General features: G+C 38.7%; 1 protein-coding gene across 1 annotated transcript in view; it reads left to right on the forward strand.

Moving 5' to 3' along the window:
* SH3BGRL2 (SH3 domain binding glutamate rich protein like 2) overlaps positions 1 to 21,400 on the forward strand; it is a 60,002-nt gene extending 38,602 nt beyond the window's left edge. The window contains exons 3-4 of the mRNA XM_032484505.1: positions 15,335 to 15,415; positions 18,382 to 21,400. Of these exons, the coding sequence (XP_032340396.1) occupies positions 15,335 to 15,415; positions 18,382 to 18,393 (93 nt within the window). The 3' untranslated portion in view covers positions 18,394 to 21,400. The remainder of the gene's footprint in view (positions 1 to 15,334; positions 15,416 to 18,381) is intronic.
* Positions 21,401 to 22,014: the final 614 nt, after the last annotated feature.

A 22,014-nucleotide genomic window follows, 5' to 3' on the forward strand; every position in this document is an offset into this window, starting at 1 on the left:
TGTCTGTTCTTATCAAGGTCGGATAAATTCAACTCTGACAAAAGGAAAAGCACTAGAGGGCAACTAACCACGGCTGCATTCACCCCACCTGCTCCTGTGCACCGTGCTTTACCAGGGATGGCTTATGAGGGATCTTGTCTCGTCGGATGACCTATGGAAACACGCCATATTGCAAGTGACAGGATCTAGTAAATATGAAGCTTCTCCCGTTTCCTGGAATTGGCTGGAAACTTATTACTTTATGTTAAACTGGATGCGCTAGGCATGTGAGATATAAACAGCCGCTGAGCTACTTGCTAGCCAGTGTGGCCAGTTGCCTTTTCCCTCCCCTTTAGCTTTTGAATATCTTGCCCATTGGGAGGAATTCCTCACCGAAATGGAAACTCCCTGGCAGATGCAATCAATTCTTCCCAGCTCAGATTTGCACATCAAGGGAACGATGCAGAAACACAGGATGAGTAGGAGGTGGCTCAGTGAGTGTCCGGGGGGTAATGGGGCGAGGCATAGCCCGTGGCTGGTGTCCTAAGGTGGCTGATCCTGGGATGTGGTCTGGGTGTGTTCTTGGCTTCCCAGGCACAGAAATTCCTCCTGTTTTCTAAACTGGTCCTCTAGCCTTAATTTGGATTCTATGAGCTCCCCGACTATACCTCCATACATTTTTTTCCCCTTTTAAGTTGCCAGCATCCATTTCAGTTACTTGTAGTCAGGAATGCTCATTGACACAGACTGGTTGTTCTCGCCGGTTCCCTGGTGTATCCTACCATGAGCAAGATTCTTCTCTGGAAATGGGATCCAAAGGTAAACATCCCAGCGCCTAGGCTTCTCTCATGGGTTTTAGTGCCTGATTTGGAGTTTAGAAAGCTCAGATCCTCATGTTGAAGGTTTAAACTCTCTTCTCTCTGTGTGCAAGTGGCAGATATGGAACACCCCAGAAATGAAAAGGGACACATTTACAAAAAAGGAAAACAGTTACTCCCATTTCTTTTCTCCCTCCCCATTCAGGAGGGGGAAAAAATTTGGATTTCTTTATATTTTTTCTTAAAAAAATTTATTGTCGAAAAAACATACAAAATTTACTGTCTTAAGCACTTTTAAGTGGACAGCTGAGTAATGTTAAGTATATTCACATTGCTGTAAAACAGGTCCCCACAACTTGATCAGCTTGCAGAACTGAAACTCGATACCCATTCAGTAACCTCCCTTTGTTCCCTCTCTCTGGCCCCCTGATAACCATCATTCTCCTTTCTGTATCTATGAATTTGACTACTTTAGATACACCATAGAAGAGAAATCATACAGTATTTGTCCTTTTGTGACTGGCTTACTTCACTTAGCATAATGGCCTCAAGGTTCATCCATGTTGCACGTCCATTAAGGCTGCTGTAACCAAACCAGAGACTGGGTAGCTTATGAACAACAGAAGTTTATTTCTCACGGTCCTGGAGGCTGGAAGTTCAAGATCAGGGTTACATTATGGTTGGCTTCTGGTAAAGTCTCCCTTCTGAGTTGCATTTGCCAACTCACTATAGTATCCGTACTTGGGGCAAGGGACAAGGGAGCTCTCTCAGCTCTCCTTTATAAGAGGCATTAGTCTCATCGATGAGGGCTCCACTGTCATGACCTAATCACCCTCCAAAGGCCTTTGGACATCAGTATTTCAGCGTATGAATTTTGGGGGGATACAGACATTCAGCCTTTAGGGTTGAAGCACGTGACAAGATTCCTTCCTTTTTAAGGCTTCTGTTAGATGTATGTATCACATTTTGTGTTTCCACTCATCCATTGATGGACACTGGGTTGCTTCTACCTCTTGGCTATTGTAAATAGTGCTGCTTTGAACATGGGTTTGCGAAAATCTCTTCAGGATCCTTTTGAATTCTTTGGGATGTATACATAAAAGTGGGGTTGCTGCATCGTATGGTAGTTCTATTCTCAATTTTTTGAGGAACCACCATATTGTGTTCCGTGGTGGTTGCACCATTTGGAGTCCCACCAAAGGTGCACAGAAGTTCTAACTTCCCTACATCCCCACCAACACTTGTTTTCTTGGTTTTTTGTTTGTTTGTTTGTTTTGTTTTGAGAGTAGCCATCCTCATGGGTGTGAGGTGATATCTTATTATGGGGGGGGTTTCCACTTTTTTTTTATTGCAGTATAGTCAGTTTACAGTGTTACATTGTGGTTTTGATTTGCATTTCTTTGATAGTTAGTGATGTTGAGCATCTCCTATGCACATTGTCCTTTTGTGTATTGTCTTTGGAGAAATGTCTATTTAAGTCATTTTCCTTGTTTTTAATTGGGTTTTTTTACTTTTTTGTTGTTGAGTTGTAAGAGTTCTTTGTACATGTTAACCCCTTATCAGATATCTAATTTGCAAGTATTTTCTCCCATTCTTAGTTTGCCTCTCAATCTATTGATTGTATCCTTTGGTGAACAAAAGTTTTTAAGTTTGATGTAGTCCCATTTGTCTGTTTTTGCTTTTGTTGCCTATGCTTTTGGAGTCATATCCAGGAAATCTTTACTCATCAAATATAGCTTTTCCCATATGTTTTCTTTTAGGAATTTTATAGTTTTAGGTCTTATGTTTAATTCATTTTTAGTTAATTTTTGTATATGGTGTAAGATAAGGATCCAACTTCATTCTTTTGCATGTGGATATCTAGTTTTTCCCACACTGTTTGTTTATGAGACTGCTTTCCCCATCAAGTGGTCTTGTCACCTTTGTTCAAGGTCACTCAACCATATATACATGAGGGTTTATTTTAGGGGGCTGTCTATTCTATTATATTGGTCTATATGTCTGTCTTCATGCCAGGACCACACTGTTTTGATTACTGTAACTTTGTATGTTTTGAAATTAGAAGTATGATTTCTTTAACTTTGTTCCTTTTCAAACTTTTTTGGCGTATTTAGGATTCCTTGAGATTCTGTTTGAATTTTAGGATTTTTTTTTTCTATTTCTGCAAAAAACACCATTAGGATTTTGATAGGGATTATGTTGGGTCTTTAGATTGCTCTGGGCAGCACTGACATCTTAACAGTATTAAGTCTTCCAGTCTATGAACATAGGATGTCTTTTCATTTTTTTGTGTATCTGTTCATTTCTTTCAGCAATGTTTTATAGTTTTTAGTGTACAAGTCCTTTTACCTCCTTAGTTAGGTTTATTTCTAAGTTCAGTTTTTTTTGTTTTTGTTTTTTTGATGCTACTGTAAATAGAATTATTTTCCTGATTTTCTTTTCTACTTGTTCATTATTAGTGTGTAGAGATACAAGTGATTTTTATATGTTGGTTTTTTGCCCCATAACTTTGCTGAATTGATTTATTAATTCTTTCATTTTATTTAAAAAAAAAACAACCTGGAAGTTAGAAATGGGAATGCAGCCAAGTTTTATTTGACTGGTGTCATATTAACCAGTCTGTGGATTCACTATCAAGGGGGAAAAACACAGTGACTGTTCAGATAATCAAGACAAGCAGGTGCATGCATGGCTGAGGATGCCAGTACTCAGAATGGGCTTTGGGTGAAGGTGGGGAGAGAGATGAAGTGAGGTGGAGTGTGTGGCTGGAGGTACTCATGTGAAGTCCTCTCTCATAAGGAGGAGAGGACAGCTCAGCTGAGAGACAGATGGCAGACTATTTTTATAGAAAAATACCCTTTTGATCAGTTTCCATGCAGCAACTTATAAGATGATTTATGTTTTAAAACTATTGAGTTACTTTTTTTGTACTTTTAGATGATGCTTATAGAATGTTAGATTTGTACCTACCCAAGCATGTGGTATTGCTGACCAAATAAAGGTACATTAAAGCTATAGACTAGTTTTAAGTCATGATTTGGGGGCCAGCTACGACTGCCTTTCTCTGTACTACCTTGGTTAATTAGAGCCTTGAAGTGGACCAGAAATAGGTTAGACTGACCTTCAGGAGGCTCAGAAAGGCTGCGTGACCAGCAGTGGTCCTTGGCAGAGTCTCCTCTCCTTTTCTTCCTTAAATATGAAAGGAAACAAGGAGATGTGTTAGCATTTTCTAGCCATTGGTGGAGATTCAGAAGCACACCACAAGAGCACCTAAATAGTATGTTCCCAAGTGCAGTGTTTATGTAAGACTTTTGAGAAGACAGCCTTGCGATAATATATTTTAGTGTGTTTGCGGATGTTTTGATGCTGAAGAACCAACTCCCTTAATTATCAGTGTTACAAATCCCTGCTTCATACGTATGATTTTATTTTTAAAAAGATTCTATACACACGGAGACACCACCCCCAACACACACACTCGTATATATACACACACATATATACAGTTGTCCCTCAGTATCTTAGTTCCAGGACTCTCCATGGTTACCAAAATCCTCAAAAGACCGTCCTATATGCCACTTTGTACCCTGCTCTGTTCTCTAACAAAAGTAGCTTCCATGTCATTGTAAACTAATTTTTTAGAGTTTGCATATTATTCCCCTGGATGGATTATTATAATTAACTTAATCATCCCCTGCACTGTGGGCTACTTGGTTTGTTTCTAGCCACGTGAAACAATAGTTTGTAACTGGCAAGCTGTTCTGAAAAGTGCATGAAATTGAATTTTATTATAGAAAATGTGTTCTCATTTTAGGCTATTCCACTCTTCTTGCTTTTGTGAGAATCCTCTGTCAAACAACAAAAATTTGGGGGGATATTTTGTCATCGAGATATGAAGGGTTATTGTCAGGGGCCTCAAAATCTGGGTTCAGAATCGAGAAAAAGCCACTTAGTGAAACCTAGTAAGAGTTAAAATGAAATAATTACTGTACATGTTGCTGGTAAAACCAGAATTGGTTTCTCAGGGCCTGGAGGTGCCCAAAGTCATATGAGTAGAGAGTGCCCATCTACCCAGAGCAGCCGTTTGACTGGAAGATTTTCCAAAACACAATATTTTTTTTAATAGCAAAACAAACATTGATGTATTATGGGGCAGGACATCTGATTTCCATGAATTTTTGAGATTAAACAAGGCTCCAAAGACATTTCACATCTCCAGGGGCTGCCTCAAAATATATCTTCTAATTCTTTAGATCAGGGGTTGTGCCACCTGGTTAATACTTCAGGCTTTGGGTCACATAGTTCTCTGCTGCATATTCTTTTTTGTTCAATTTTTGTTTGGTTTTGTTTGTTTTGTTTTCCTACCCTTTAAAAATGTCATGCTTGGCTTGCAGGCTTCTCCACGGTCCATTTGCATTTCCCTCTGCTTCCTGGGGTTCTGTAGTGGTCTCATTGGAGAAACATAGGATTAGCTTTTCCCCAAGTCTCCTTCATGAAAATCTGGCAGAATGGAGTGGAACATTGTGATGGACAGAAATTTGACCTATATCAAAGTCCAAATGGTCCAAATGTCTGTAGTAATTATATATTATAGTTAAAGTCTAAGATTTTCATCATCCACTGGAGATGTGGTCTATCTCTAAAGTATAGATGTTATTTATGTAAGTTCATGGCTGCATCATTTATGTGAGACTTAAGGCAAAGCCCTGAAAATCACCCCACACTCATTTTCCTCACCTCACCCTCTTGGTTACCAAATATTGTGGTTTTTACCTCCTACATAATTCTGTCCTGTTTCTCTCAAATCTCAGTTCAAACAGGCCTTGTTATTGACTCTCTCTAATTAACTAGGACTCTGATTATTTCTCCCCTTCCTCCTCGCCCAGCAGACCTGTGTGTCATCACCCCTGTTATGACTTTCAGCTTGTAGAAATTTTTTTCCATGTCTTTGCCTTCAGGCAGTCTCTGAGTTCCTTGTGCTCACCCTCCACAGACTCTGTGGCTTATTTATCTTAGTACCTGGTACCTATCAAAATACTAGAAACTTAGGACATACTTAACAAAAATTGGTTGTCAGAATGAATGAATAGCTGCATGGATGTTTTCAGCCGAGCAGGTAGCTAACCCAGTCTGTTGGGTCTTACCTTGTCAAGGTTCTGAGCATTCACATTCCTGTTGATTTTTTTTTTTTACATTTTTTGTATTGAGTTTATAGTCATTTTACAATGTTGTGTCCACGCATTCCTGTTGATTAATAAAACGCGAAGCCAGATATCGCAAAAGCAAGCTTATTGAATCTTTTTTCTCATTACAATGAAATCTATTTGGGAAATCACCTCTATTAGAAGCTTACCCACCCCACAGGTAGAATTTTCTTAGGAAACTTTTGATCTGCATTTGAAAATCTGTATTCCCAGGCTTTCTGTCTTAAAGATCAGTTATCTAGTCAAGGAGAATCTTCTTCAGATGTTTTACTGTAAATGATCTCATGTGGCATCCTTTCAGATACCAGGAAAGGGAGATGGGAAAGGGTGGTATCAGTTCCTCTTTATTGCTGATTGCTGGATGCCCAGAAGCATAGCAATTTAATTAGATATTCTTGTGGTTTTCTCTTCTGTGTAATCCTAGTTTTTATTCTTCTGTTTATAAATGTTTAATCTTCCCTTTTCACCTTACTGAGATGTTTGCCTCAATACTCTACAGTGATGAATCCCTGGGACATGTCTTCCTTAAAAACAATGCCTTGTGCTTTGAATATGGAAAACCTTCATCTGGACAGTTTCAGGGGACCCCAATTGCATGTTTTGTGGTATATCTGAACTAATATCCAAACTGGCAGTTTTCCTTTTGTTAAAATTTTCCTCTTTACTGAGCCTTATGCCGCTAAAGTTAATGAAAAGAAAACAAAACTCTTAGAACACTAAGGCCATGTTAATGTCAGCGTTAAGACAATAAAGCCTGTTGACAGGAGGGTCCAAAGTGAAATGTTAGTTTTCCTCTGCCCTTCTTGGTAAGTGACCTCCCCCAGATTCCCAAGAGCTAGCCTCTTTTTTGAGGTACTGGTTTGTGGTTTTCTTAAGTTATTGCCACTCTGTGTTTCAGATACTATCTGTATTACTTGATTTTAAAATTTAGATGGTATTTACCTTTTTTCTTTGGAAGATGAGAAATTTGCATTCTCAGAGTTTCTGTCATTTCTCCCCCATTTTGATTTACACACACACACACACACACACACACACACACACACACGGCATTGCAAATGTTTGTTACAGTCACATTCTTTTCTGTAAATATAATAACTATTATAGTATGTAATATGTAAATATAGTACATTTATATTGTTATAAACATAAACACTATTTTCTTTTTTGTATATATGTATATTTTTATTGAAGTATAGCAGTTTACAATGTTGTGTCAATTTCTGGTGTACAGCACAGTGCTTCAGTCATACATGAAAATACGTATATACGTTTTCATATTCTTTTTCACCATAAGTTACTACAAGGTATTGAATATAGTACCCTGTGCTGTACAGTATGAACTTGTTGTTTATCTATTTTACATATATTAGTATCTGCAAATCTTAAACTCCCAATTTATCCCTTCCCCACCTAGTAACCATAAGTTTGTTTTCTATGTCTGTGAGTCTGTTTCTGTTTTGTAAATAAGTTGGTTCGTGGTTTTTTTTTTAGATTCCACACATAGTGATATTATATGGTATTTTTCTTTCTCTTTCTGGCTTACTTCACTTAGAATGACAATCTCCGGTCCATCCATGTTGCTGCAAATGGCATTATTTTATAATTTTTTAATGGCTGAGTGGTATATAAACCCTACTGTCTATAGAACTCTTTAGTTTTATAAGCAGTCATGGAAGAGTTATATAATTTTATTTTTCTAAACTCCTGTGGCTTAAAGAAGAATGACACAAATATGATTATTTAAGAGATTCTCTTAATTAATTTTAGCCTTTTCACTTAATCCTCTAGGTATTTCTTAAAATTGTTATTGCTGGTTGCTTTTCCTATGTTTAGCAAAAAAATTTTTTCCCATCCAGTTTCAGTGGGTGCTTGAGTAGATGTAATTTACTTCCTCTGCCATCTTATACTAGTCATGGTCAGAAATGTTCAACACGAGTGAGGAATTTTAAATCTTCAGCTCTGGGCTTATTCATATTTTTGGTATTTGGCCTCAAAATTGCTGAATGAAGCTGTTTTAGACAACTCCATCTTACATATCCTCCAAGGATTGGAGCTGTCAACCATTTTTTCCTTCTATATCTGGATTTCACAAAATAGAATATAGCGTTAACGACCCTTAACCACTGAATCTAGAAATTCCGCTCAGAAGCAACCCTCAGGCTTAAAAGAAATCTCAGGAAGGCGTCTCTGCCTGTTTGCAGCAGCAGCAGTAAATCTTTTAGTCTTACCAAGGTGTTTGTTTTTTTTAAAGAATTTCTTCTTTGGGGTAAACCAAATTTGCTGTGGCTCATTTAGAAGCAGTTGCTGCCACCATTTCCTTGGGGGCCACGTGCTGTTTTTGTTCCCCGCAGCCTTCTGCTTGGAGAGGCCCGTGGCACGGAGAAAGAATGTGGGTCCGTCACTTAACTGTTGACTTAGCGTGGGAAGGATACAGCTTTCCAGAGTGGCTGCTGCGGGTTTTCTTTGCCATTCTCTTAGGGAACGCTAAAAGGGCAGAGAACTTTCAGGGCTTTGTCTCCAGTGCTCGTCTGGTCCAGAATAGTCTAATGGCAGTGGTCGGGTGATGTCCTTAAGTAAGCTCCGTGGAAGAATGGGCCTATTGTGGGCTCTACCTGTTGTAGATTTTATCACGAACTTATAAATGCTTCTAACGTTGGTTTTCACTTAAAAGCAAACAGAAGTATAGGTAATGGAAGCTTTACTTTTTTTTTTTTCCCTTTTCTTTTAAATAGCTGCTTAGCTGTTTTTTTTTTTTTTTAAGCTTGCTTATTCTTAAAATAGCAGCATTTAGATAAATACTCCATTAGTAACAGTGCTCAGTTACTGACATACATATCCCGATATCAACATAGTCCAGAATTTTTTTCTTTTCATAAGCAGTCATCACTGGAAACAACGTGAATTTTCTCCGCCTTTGTTTTAAATGTAATAAAGACCTACCAGCTTCTGAAACTGAATGATTTTTTCTTGGATGTGCTTTATGTGTTTGTATTCTTCTCCAAAGGTGATGTTAACAGATCTTAGATTCTTTAGTTACAGGAAGTCTTACAATGTGCAATTTGCAGACATGTATTTACAGACATTTGAAAAAGAGTGTCTTTGACTATAAGGAATTCAGCAAGCCTATTTAGAAACTTCATAGTGAATTTTTAAAATGCACTGCTTTTTACATTTGCAGTATGAGCCTTAGTATGTTTTTTTTTTTAAATAAGCCTGATAAGTGAAGTGAACTTGATAAGAAAGCAGATTTTTCTCTTTTATTGGGGAATGCCTAAGGCCATAGTGTAAGAACTTATATCTTAATAGGAGGTGATTTTTGAATTTCTAACACTTCTGGGAAAAAAGTGAATGAAGGGCCGCAAATTGCAAAATATCCTTCTTTCTTATGGGTGAGTTGTAGTCCATTACTTATATATGCTGCATCTTCATTATCTATTCATCTATTGATGTGCATTTAGGATGCTTCCATATCTTGGCAATTATAAATAATGTTGCTGTTAACAGCGGGTGTATGTATCTTTTTGAATTAATTCTTATTTTGTGGTTGGCTTTATTCCTTTGATAACTATGTAAGTTTAAAAAACTAAAGTTCTAAAACTTCTTAGAAACAATGAATAGTACATATGTGTGAATTTAAAAATATGTGTAGTATGTTGTGTGTATGTATTTACATGCAATATGTTGTATATATGCAGTCAAACTAACGATTCTACCTAATAAAACTGAAAAATGAAAAAAATTTCTAACACTTCCTACACTTAAATTATTTTATATCATACCGTTTAATTTATGATTTAATATAATCGATTAACCCTCTAAAAGAAGGGATTAACTGTTAAGAAATCCTAGATCTTAAATGATAAATCACCTACTCTTTGTCTAAACATGACAAAGAAAATAATTTAACCTCTTACACTTTGAGATTCATTAGGCCATTCAAAACTTTGTTATGTCAGAAAGTATAACTTTTATATCATGCTTTAAAATCTGTAAATATTAGAGCAGAAATGGAATTTACTCAAATTACGTTACTAGCATAAGATGACCTACAAACGTAGCAGGTCCGTCATTAATTCGCAAACACTGCTCATCCCTCCACGTTGCCTGGTGTGTGTCAGGTCCTGTTCTAACACTGACTCTTAAAAATGATTTCCTTTCAATTATTCTGCTTTTAAAGTTAATTACCAAGTTTTGTATTTGTCACTTTGGAAGGAGTTAATTACCTTAAGTGACAATTGCTTAACTGTTGGGAGGATCCAATTTAATATTCAGGTTGGAAGTCTTCTGCCTGTAGTGATGTGGCATTGAGTTAAAGGTTCATAAAATAAAAATAATGGGTATAATTTTTATGACAGAAATACAGCTCAAGAGAGTTTTTTTATATAAATAAGAAATGTTGCCATTCTGAGATTTCTAAATATCTGACGTTTCTCAATACCTTTGTGGGTGACTAACATTGATGAGAACAGTTTTGGGTCAATGTTAGTTAAATGGGTTTTAATTTTCTAATGTTTTAAGTTTTTAATGTTACATATCTTCTCTACATGTATATATTTTACATCTTGTTTTGTATATATGAAACTTGCTTGTGAGAGTTGACCTTATTTCTAGTTTTGTGATTTGGAGAATTGTAATCATTTTGAGATTAAAGTTTTTAATATAAACACTGAAATCTGAATTATACATGTTAAGTCTCATTGTAACTTGCCTTTTGATCTTTTGCAAGCACTGTATTTTCATGTTCACACTTCAGTCTATAAAATTCACGCCGCAGTGATTGAGTCAGACATGATTTCTTTTTTTAATGTCTTACATTATTCTATTTTTTCATTCCTGCATTTCACACTGACATCAGAGATTATTAATCAAGTAGAAACAGGTAAAGACCTTTCAGAATTCAAGAACAGGGACAGCATTTTGATGACCAAGTCACTAGTCCTCAATTTTTTTCTCTCACTATTGTCCCTTCCCTTTCTTGTTCAGTTAAACATGCTTCCTATTCCGAGAGGGGTAAACTCCTCAAAGAGGTGTCTAGCAACAGGAGTGCATAGGCTGGACTTTACATCTGGACACAGCTAACAACCCAGTTAAGAGCCACTCCACTGCGTGTTCCATCATTTTATAGAACTCTGGAGCTTCAAGGGACTTTGGTGGTATCTGATACAGAAAAGAAGAAACAGTCTGAGGAGGTGAAATGAGTTGGTCAGGGTCATAACTTGGATAGTAGATCGTCGGACATCACATCTCCAGTTGTCTGAGCATGTAGGCCACTGGGTTTCCCAGAAATGAATCTGTGAACCAGATGTAGATGTTGGTGTAGGTGGAAGGACAAGACCTCTCTTCTCCCCTACCTTGTCTAAGTCAGACCTTACAGCACCTCTTATGTCGTAATAAGAATTTTAATTTGCATTGTACGAGCAATGAGAAGTCTTGAAAGAAAGGATTTGAGCTGAGGGTGATATGATCAAAATGGCAATTATAAAAGATCAGTCTGTCTTTGCTTGAGAATTATTGGAGGGAAACAGGTTAGACTGAGAAGGGTTGATGAATTGAGGTGCTACTGCAGAAGTCTAGCTTGAATTAAGGTGATGAGACCAATGTAGAAAAATAGAGAGTTTAAAGGGATGTGTAAGATAGTTATTGGTTGAGGGAAGAAGGAGTTCTGTGATGCCTTGATTTCTGACTGGTCGAGCCCATGAGATGGTGGTGCCATTTTTCTGAGACATCCAGCTTGCGGGGTGGAAGGAAGATCATGAACTGTGATTTAGACCCATTATGTTTGAGTCTATGAACAGTTAGTTGCTTATGGAACCAGAACTGAGAAGAAAAGTCAGAGTTAGAGATATAAGTTAATTAGGGCCATGGCTGTGAATGGCATTCCCTAGGGAAAGAATGTACACTGAGTAGTGGCAGAATATGTACAAAGAGAAACAAACAAGTACACCGATTTTTATATGGTGGGTATCTACAAGGGTGAGACCACCTGGCTACAGTTTAGCCCTTTTCCTCCTGTTACCAAGTAGAACATAAGCTACATATGATCAGGTAGAGAAAGTATTTGTCCAACAGGATTATTTCTTGAACCCAGATGAGTGAATTGCTACTCAACTATTTGGAACTATCTTTGTTACGAAGATTATTAGTAACAACATTCTCAGTTCTTGGGATTTTGCCTAAATTGTCCATCAAATTGAGACCTGTATTATTTGTGACATAGTTTTCCTTATAAAAAATTGCCAACTTTTCCATAAAATTCTATGAAATCTGTAATACCCTAGAGTCACTTGGAACCTCCAACTGCCCAGGTGGTATCTTCTTCACATCTCATACAATTTCTCAAACTTAATGTTTTGAAACTCAACTCCATCCTTACCCTCAAACCTGCTTTTTCTCTGGTCTTTTCCATCAAGTCACAAAGTTCAGAAAGCTACTTTAATTCTTTTTAATTTTTTTTACCCAAAATGCTTTTTTAAATTGAGGTATAATTGATTTATAATATTATATAAGTTTCAGGTGTACAACATAGTGATTCATAATTTTTAAAGGTTATACTCTATTTACAGTTATTATAAAATATTGGCTATATTCCTGTGCTGTACAATATATCCTATAAAAATTATTTATTTTATAAATAGTAGTTTGTACCTCTTAGTCCCCCACCCCTCTCATCTTTCCTCTCTCTAATGGCAACCACTAGTTTGTTCTCTATATTTATGAGTCTGTTTCTTTTTTGTTATATTAATTAGTTTGTTGTATTCTTAGATTATACTCTTAAGTGATATCATACAGTATTTGTTTTTTTGAGTCTGATTTATTTCACTAAGCATAATACCCTCCCAGTCCATCTGTGTTGTTGCAAATGGCAAAATTTCATTCTTTCTTTATGGCTGAGTAGTGTTCCATTTATATATATACACCACATCTTCTTTATCCATTCATCTGTTGATGGACACTTGGGTTGCTTCCATCTTTTGGCTATTATTAAATAATGCTATGAACATTGGGGTACATGTATCTTTTTGAACTAACATTTTTGTTTTCTTCAGACATACACCCAGGGGTGGAATTGCTGGATCATGTGGTAGCTCCGTTTTTTGTTTTTTGCAGAACCACCTTACTATTTTCCACAGTGGTAGCACCAATTTACATTTCCACCAACAGTGTACAAGAGGTCCCTTTTCTCCACATCCTCGCCAGCATTTGTTGTTTGTGGTCTTCTTGATGATAGCCATTCTGACAGGTGTGGATTATCTCATTGTGGTTTTGATTTGCATTTCGCTGGTGATTTGCAATGTTCAGCATCTTTTCATTTGCCTGTTGGCCATCTGCATGTCTCTTTGGAAAAAATGTCTATTCAGGTCTTCTGCCCTTTTTTTAAATTGGGTTGTTTGTTCTTTTGTTGTTGAGTTGTATGAGAGCTGCTTTAATTCTTAATTCTCCCCAGCCCTCTGCACCAGTTCCACAATTGAGTATGATCAATTCTTCCTCCAAACTCTCTCTCCAGTCCATTCCTCTCCACCTTTATTACCATCGCTCTGGCTTTGGCTGCCACCATCTCCTACCTGAATGACCACAGAAGAGGGTACTCCTTCTAATCTTTCTCCCCACTTCCCTTCTTGCTGCCCTCTCTCTGAGCCATTCTCTACACAGTTGACATTGGTATTTTCTTAAAGGAAATAGATCATTCTGCTCCCTTGCTCAGAACCCAGACACAATTCCCTTTTGTACTTAAGATAAAATTCAAAATCTTTTTCTTGGTTTACAAAGTCTGGCATATGCTGATCCCTTTCAAACCTGGCCCCACTTCACTGATGCTGTTCCCTGTCCCACACGCTCCTTTCCCAACACTTAACTTGGCCAACTCTTTTGATTCTTCAGATTTCAGCTTGAAACTCCACTTTCCAAGGAGGTCTTCCCTGAGCCTCCCTCTTCAGATGTGTCACCCCTTCTTGGCAGGGTCAGGGAAGCCTTCTCTCTGGGGGTGACTGCCTGACAGCTGATCTGAATGACAGCAGGAGGGACCCCTTGAAGCTCTGCAGAAGGAACAGCTGTGTGAGGCCTGAGGCTGAGATGACCGGGAACCAAAACCAAGCTGCCCTCAAACCACATGAGACTCTTGCACTCTGACGAGAGAGTCTGCACAAAATCCAATAATTCAAAAATTTTTCATCAGCAGAGGCAATGCTTTGCAAGAAGCAGATGTCCACTCTACGTCATCAGCTCTTATTTAGATTCCTAGACAGGTTTCAAAAGTACTTGTAATGCCATTGACTCAGCTCAGCAGTAGGTTCATTAGGGCTCGGTGACTCCAGTATACGGGGTGCCCTGTACCTGGTTTCCTCTTGGGCAAGAGGCATCATAGAATCCAAAAAGTGTTGATTTCAATACCAGTGATGCTTCAGCCCAAATCTCAGCTCTCTCACATATCGGCTGGCAGACTTGGGCAACATTTCTTGCTCTGAGCCAATCTCTAATCTGGTGGGCTGTCATGGGCATTAAATGACATGCTGATTGTAAGGCACCCAACACAGGGCGGATGCCTAAAAATGATTCTGACCATTGTCTGCCTACAATATTCAGGCTCTGCATAAAGTTATTACAGGGACTTCTATCAAATTTTAAAACTGCTTTATATCATCTTAGAAACTATGTAGTATTATACATGTAAACTTTTGAGAAGAAAACAGCTAATGAACATATTGACCAGAATTTCTCAATGGGTTCTCTCATGACAGCAGAAAAAGAAGAGTGTTTCTGTGTCAGAGACAAAGATAAATGTTATAGAGAATATAGTTTCCTCTAGTTTTTATTTGATCTTTTTATTCTGTCTGAAGACACACTCTCAAAGAATGTGGAAAACTTCAAAAGCAGAATCGAAGCACATGTATTGACACACGGAGACCTTTACGGCTTTTCTGTTTAATCTGTGATTTTTTTTTTTTTTTCCAAAGCTCTAGATAACAAAATATCAAGAGTGGAATTGGGAGGCAGCCTTCCATATTGAAGTGCTTGAGTGAAATCTTAGGTCAGGGTGATTCCACACAAATGAGTGTTAGTTTGACACATGGAGGAGGGTGCGTGTTCTGATTTCATTTCTGTCGTCAATGTTTTACGTTTTAATCTGTCACAGGTTTAGGATTAAAAATTTGTTACTTTCATCATCAGGCCGGAATGTTTAGGCTCAAGCAGAGCAAATCCAGTAGATTCTTGTAGTTTTCCCCTGGCCTGGATGGAGCAGTGGTACATTTTTTATTTACAGAAAGAATTTATCAAAAGCACCAAAGACAAAGGTGATTGTTTGCTTTTTGTTTCTTTTCTCCTCTTTTCTAGGACTATGACAGTTTTTTTGAATCAAAGGAAAGCAACACTGTCTTTTCATTCTTAGGCCTAAAATCACAGTTGGCATCAAAGGTAGGTAAATCTTTTCTTGTTTTAAAATTTCTCTTTCTTGAATTGTTCTTAGGAATTGAGGTTGAAGGAATGCATACATAGTCTCCTAACTGTTTAGCTTTTGCTTTCTCAAATGCACAACTGGGACTGTCCAGGGTAAAAACACACAAAGCAGCCAGGTTTTTTCCCGTCCTATTTTTAATTCTTGCTGTATATTAAAGTTTGTTTTTATTTATTGATAATTTGGTTTACTTAAAATTTATACCCCCTTCTTCCAAGAAAAATTTAAGGTGCAAAAAAGTAATAGGTGCTTTTTATTTTAAAGTGCAAGTTCATGTTACTTTTTCTGAACTAGCCGAACTAAAGCCAGATTTTTAAGGTCTTTTGCACGTTTTAAGTCACTTACATTGGAAAGGAGATGGTTTGCAAGAACAAATGGTCAACCTTGAAAAAAATGCCTGAGTTCCTAAACTAACCAAAATGTTCTTGAAGCCACTTTATTGTCATACGTCTTTTAGGGAACGTAAAAGCCACAAGCTTTTCTAATATTTAGACCGATAAATGATATGTACTATTGCAACTTTGTAAAGCAGGTGGATTCACTTTCAAAATAAACTTTAGCATTTCTTTATTAAATAAGGTAATATTTTGAGTCTTACTTCCCCTTTAAAAATATTATTTTTTTTCTGATTATGAAAGTAGCCTAGAAAAAAAAGTACAAAGTAGAAAAAATTTTAAATCACCTATTATTCTACTACCCAGAGAAAACCACATAAACATTTTTGCTGTATTTCCTTGAAATCTTTATATCCATAACAGTTGACTGTACTTCAGATTAAGACTGAATTCTAAAGCGTCTATTTTTAACACTAATATGAAATGAAAGTACATTACTGGGAACTTTGATGTCTGTAAGTAATAGGTCTTTTGAGGCTACCCGGGATTTGTACCATTTCTGGAACACCTGTGGGAGGAAGGCAGTGACGATCAATGATATAAATTATACCCTGGCACCTGTAGTTCCTCGCCGATGTGAAATCTTGCTTTGTTTTACATCAGTAAGTCCACAGATGGCCGTGGGTGGTTTCTGTGCACATGTTTTAAACAGAGGCAAAGCCCACACAGAAAATATTTTAAAGGCTCTTAAAACTATTTTTATAAAGATGGAACATTGGAATACTTGTTAGGAAAATGATAGTATTTTTATAACATGTTTATCATATGCAAAGATATTAAACAATCCAGATTTATCTTCAAAGAACTAGGGAAGAAACTGGAGTAGAAGTAGTCTGGTGGATGCTAAAATCCAGCAGACATCAGTGTCTACAGAAAACCCTTTGAAAAATACTGCGTGTTTACCATCTCTGCTCTCATTTTCCCTGAAGATGTAGATCCCTTAGAGACTCTGCGGGCTGACTTTTTTTCTCTTTGAAAATATTTATTCTGTCAGAACTTTCTCAGGAAACCCACTATCTGCAAAATCTTCATTCTCGCACAACTCGTGATCCTGGGATGAAAGTTGGTCTTGATGCCATTGAGGTTTCATGATTTCAGGGGACCATTCCAAAGGCAGGGAGGGCTCTGGGCACCCCGACCCATTCAGCTCACCATTTTCAGGCTCCTGAGTCAGTCACACCTGAGGAGGAACCCCGGGGCCCAGAGTGGAAGGCCACGGTGCCGTGTTCATGCCACACCCCCCACCCCAAACTGCTCAGGGGCTCCAGGGTTAATTGCCGCTCATATTTCGTTATCATAGGAGAGAAGTGAAAATATCTGGAAGAGCAATGCACATGTCCCCCCTTTCTTGTTGCTTATTTTGTACCTCGGCAGTCATTCATTACCCTGTCTACATTCTGGGGATGGATCGCGCCCGGGGGTAAAGTACGAAAGGATGAAGCCCCCCACCCTTACTCATCTCCTTTCCTGTTTTCCTGTTCTCTCTGCAATTCACACACACACACACACACACACACACACACACACACACACACACACACACGGCTCAAAAGCCTCCTGGGGACGTATAAAAACACCATTAGCATCTGCAGTTGCTCTTATACAGTGAGGAGAGAGAAGAAACTCCGCAGGAAAAGAACGTTCACGGGCCCAACCAGCATGGGTGCCGTGTTGACCCTGGGCAGTTGGATGGGTGGGGGAGGCAGGAGGTCACAGGACAGTGGGCTGCCGGCCACGCTGGCTCTGGCTGTGTTTGTCCTGCACAGACTCTTTTAAAGAATTCAAGTGGGTTGCTGATATTTAAAATACAGATTTCCCACTTTCCTCCAAAAGTTGAAGGTGATGAAACCCTGGGGGTGGGGTGGGGCGGGGGACACAGTAACCTAAAACTGGCCCACTGTGGTACCTCCCTAAGAGGAAAGAAGACCTTTTCAGCAATAATTTCCAGGTAGAAAATCATGCAGTTTGTTATTTTAATGGACTCAAAGCAGAGCTGAAGAGGAGGTTTCTGTTTTTGGACCCCTGCCATTCAGGGGTGATATTAAAAATATGTAGCAACCAGTAAACCCTGGGCACTGACCACCCCAGGCTGGAGCACGTCTAGGAGGCCCCCACCCCACCTCCATGCCGGGGCTCAGCCTTCAGTGGTTGAACCATGGTGGCACCCGGGGGACCTGGGTATCAGCTGTTTACCAAAGGTATGGCCATACAGGTTCTGTTGCCCATGAGTGAGGTAACCCTGCCCACCCACTCACCCAGGTGTGTGTCGATCAAGCCTTCTGAGAGGAGTTTCAGCAACTGTTGAAAACACATGGCTTTCTTTCCACGTTTATATTTGGCAGATTGGGTGGGTGTGATTTAAATCTGGGCTCTGATCCTGAAACCCAGGATTTGCTCTTATCAATCACATGGGAGTGATGTATTGTGATTTCCAGCATCTCCGTTCCTGACATTCAGAATATCACTGCCGGGGTGAATTTTCTTGTCAACACAATGCAATAACTGGCTTTTTTTTTTTTTTTAATAACTAGGCAGAACCTTAGTGAAGACACGTAGAAGATGACAGAGATGCATTTCGGAGCACCCCCTGGTACTCAGCATACACCTGCTTACCTAATGCATCACTGTGACAAAAGCCACATGCATTACCAGTAACTTTGCTTGCCATGGAAAAGGTGTTTGGGGAAGACATGGGTATAACAGGATTGCATGATTGCTTTAAACCAAATCAGGACTGTGGTGGGTTTTTTCTTGTTTTCCGAATTGCCTGCAGTTGCCTCACTCCCCCAGAGGTCCTGTAGCCTGTTACTGGTGTGCTTCCTGAAGGGCTGAGAGATGAGGGGGCGACACCATCAGAGAGAAAATGTTGGCTCTGCCCTGGGTTGTAGTTGACACCAGTATTGCCCAGACCTGCTTCTCTTTAAGCTGCCTGGATGGTGTCCTTGAAATTAGTCTTCGGGCTCTTAGAATATTTTGATCAGAAAGAAAAAAAGAGCAGTGTTGGTTGACAAAGGGCAGAAGATTTTTGCTGCAGAATCACAAGCATCACTTTCCAGTGCTTTGTAGTAACTGTAGAAAGAATTAGATGTCCTAGCCTCCTTTTGATAATGGAAATTCTCAACCCCATAAATCCCCTCAGCTCCTATAGATGTTCCCAGAAATCGTTGCAACAATGTGTGATTAGAACCAAGTTACAAGGATGAAAATGATTGCTATTTTGAAAAAGATATGCTTCTTTATCTCTTGCAAGGGGAAAGTTTCACCTAAGGCATTAAGATTGCTTAAAAGATATATTTAAAGAGGTGCACTCATTAGATAGTAAATTTATAAGGAAATTATCTGACTCATATCTGAAGGCATTTCAGCTCTAGCAACTGATTTATGCAAAAGTGCACATATATTTTTAAATGTAGCTCCCCTGACTAACAGCTGCTTATTCTATTTTGTGAAAGGATTATATTTTTTGAGAAAGGGAGATCTCGGTTAGATGTATTTTGTGAACACTTGATGAGGCATATTAAAAGATATGAATATGGCTGTACACGTTAATTTTTTTCCTTGATTCTTCATTGGTTCTCTAAATTTACCAGCTTATATTTCTGGCCACTGCACAGTCCCAGATTTTCAGAGTAACGTGTTCTCATTCCGCATTTGAACGCTAGTGATTTTTCAGAGCAGAACATACAAGAAAGGGGCTATCAGAGAGTAACTCTGAATTGTACTTGGCACATGAAATTTCTCCTCTCTTTGGAGTGGGTGCTGATAAACACTGAATGTGTCTACTTCATCAGGGCAGAGACTACTTCTGTGCATCCTTGTCCCTGCTTATGCATTTTTTTAGAGTTTCTAGTTGCCAAACCTGGGAATAGTCTTGACTAGGATAAATTCAGAGAGCTGCCTAAGGTCTGCTGTTCTCCGCGTCCTGATGCTGAACTTTGCCGTTTAGATTCTGAGCAGGAAGTTTGTAAGAAATTTAAAGAACAGAAGACTTAAGTCACTGTCACCCGTGTTCTGTCTCCTTCCAACTTGCTGAGTGTGGACTAAAGAACTTATTGATTGCTAATGCCAAAATCTGCAGCCCAGGACTACAACTGGAAGAAAAGCCTGCCACCGACTCCTGATTGACTGGATACAGATACAGGATCCACAATTTTCCCTCCAAGGAAAACTGCTGTGAAATTATGACTATTACTGCTTAGCTGGCATTAAATAAGATCCAGGTTGAATTCTATTGGATCAATCCCAGGGACTATCCAGGATTTTTTTTTTTTTTTGAACTGGATATCATGGTAAAGTCTGATAAGACTGAGAATTTCTTTTTAAGATACAGCAATTTAAAAAAAATTAATATTATGATGCTCTAACTTAACATTAGTCTACTCTTGGTGGTGAGCACCAAGAACCAATTTGGGAAGGCTGAATCTTTGTGAGTTCAGTTCTAGGGGTGAGGGGTCAAGCAATACCAAACTTGCTAGACAAAGCTACTCAGACCAGCCTCAGAACTTTTGAAATGCTCTGGTTAGAGTAGGCCTAGTATGATTCCCCTAAAGAGACTAGAGGAATACAGTGCTAAATTACTACCACAGGTATACACCATCCACCCCACCACCTCAAATTTTTTTTTTTTTTTTTTTTTAGTTTTGCTTCAGCAAAGAAATAGGAGAGACCAGCCTCACCTGGTACCACGCTTGTTATAAGTGAGCTCGAAGCACATTGTAGGGTATTTCCTACAGGACCCAGGCTCTGCAGAGTCCTGAGGTATGGCCCTCTGGGACCACACTGTGTTCAGAGAATATTATGTCCTTGTTCTGTTTTACCAGCTGAATTCCAGACGTGTAATGATTTTCTTCCTCCCTCCTTTAACTAGCTGCCTTCAGGTTTGAATCATCACAGTCTTAAAAACCTCGGGAAGAAGTGGGTGGGAATGGCAGACATACATGTAATACTAAGAGCATTTCAATACAGAGTTTTGATTTCCTGGAGTACGCTTATTGGGGCAAAGAAAATGTGCTGCTCAAAATCAAATTATGCCATTTTAAACTCAGATAAAACCGAGTGCCATCCTGCTAAGGTGTATGCAGACTGGAAGAAAATTTAGTTGGGGAAGTACTTGTTTTTCCAAATTCTGGTATTCTGTTAAAATCAGAGGTGAAAAGGAAGATTTTTTTTTCTCTCAGGCTCTAATACATTTTAGATTTGTTTCTGTTTTATAGATTTATGCAACACTCCCACATAGATGTTTTTATATTACATGAATTTAATAATGCACTAAATTTATTTTTGTCTTCTGTTGTTGAAAGGTACCAAAGCCTCTTTCTGTTTTGTTTTGTTTTGTCTTTTATTTGATTTTGCTATCTAGGGTTTTGCTTTTTCTAGAAATGCTTTTCATTTAACATCTTTTCTAAAGTGTCAGGGCCCACTTTGATCTGCATAATTATTGTTTCTAGATTTCAATTTGTGTGCATTTGTCTCTCAAGGCATTGGTGAAATCTCAGATTTTATATTCAGCATTAAAGAGGAATAAATTCCAGAAAACACCTATTCTGAAAATGGAATGTTTGTTCCCTTCCATTTCTTACACCTTTTCTAATTTTAGTTCTGTGTTTGGTTGAAACCTTCCTGTTCGGTTGGGATACTGTGTTCCTGCTCCCATCATGAACCTCGTACCTGAAAGCTGCAAATTAGTTGTAAAATGCAGACAGATCATTTGACCGTTGGAGGAGACACACATGTGGTTGTGTGTGTGTGTGTGTGTGTGTGTGTGTGTGTGTGTGTGTGTGTGTTGGAAGGGGACTGCAGAATCATCTCAGGCAGTGACCAGGACCTAGGATGGCATTAAATCAGTCACTCCTCCCTTGACTGGTTCAAAAGATGACTGGTTTTGTGAGTACCCTGAAGCCACGGGCTGTGAATCTGGTCCCCTAATTCAGTGCAGAAGAAAGTGCAGTGTGGCCACAACTCTTAATAGCAGGGCCCCCTTTGATGCAGCCACCTCTGAAGGCAGGACACATTTCTGGAAGGCAGTGTCTGAGGTTGATCTCATCACTGAACTATTTCCAACCTTCAGCACCAAGCTTAGGGAGGGTGAAGGAGGCGGTAAGAGAGAATAGGCTGGTAACCACTGATTTTTTTACTATCGCCATAATTTTGTCTTTTCCAAAATG

Source organism: Camelus ferus, chromosome 8 (genome assembly GCF_009834535.1).
Source record: "Camelus ferus isolate YT-003-E chromosome 8, BCGSAC_Cfer_1.0, whole genome shotgun sequence".
NCBI lineage: Eukaryota > Metazoa > Chordata > Mammalia > Artiodactyla > Camelidae > Camelus > Camelus ferus.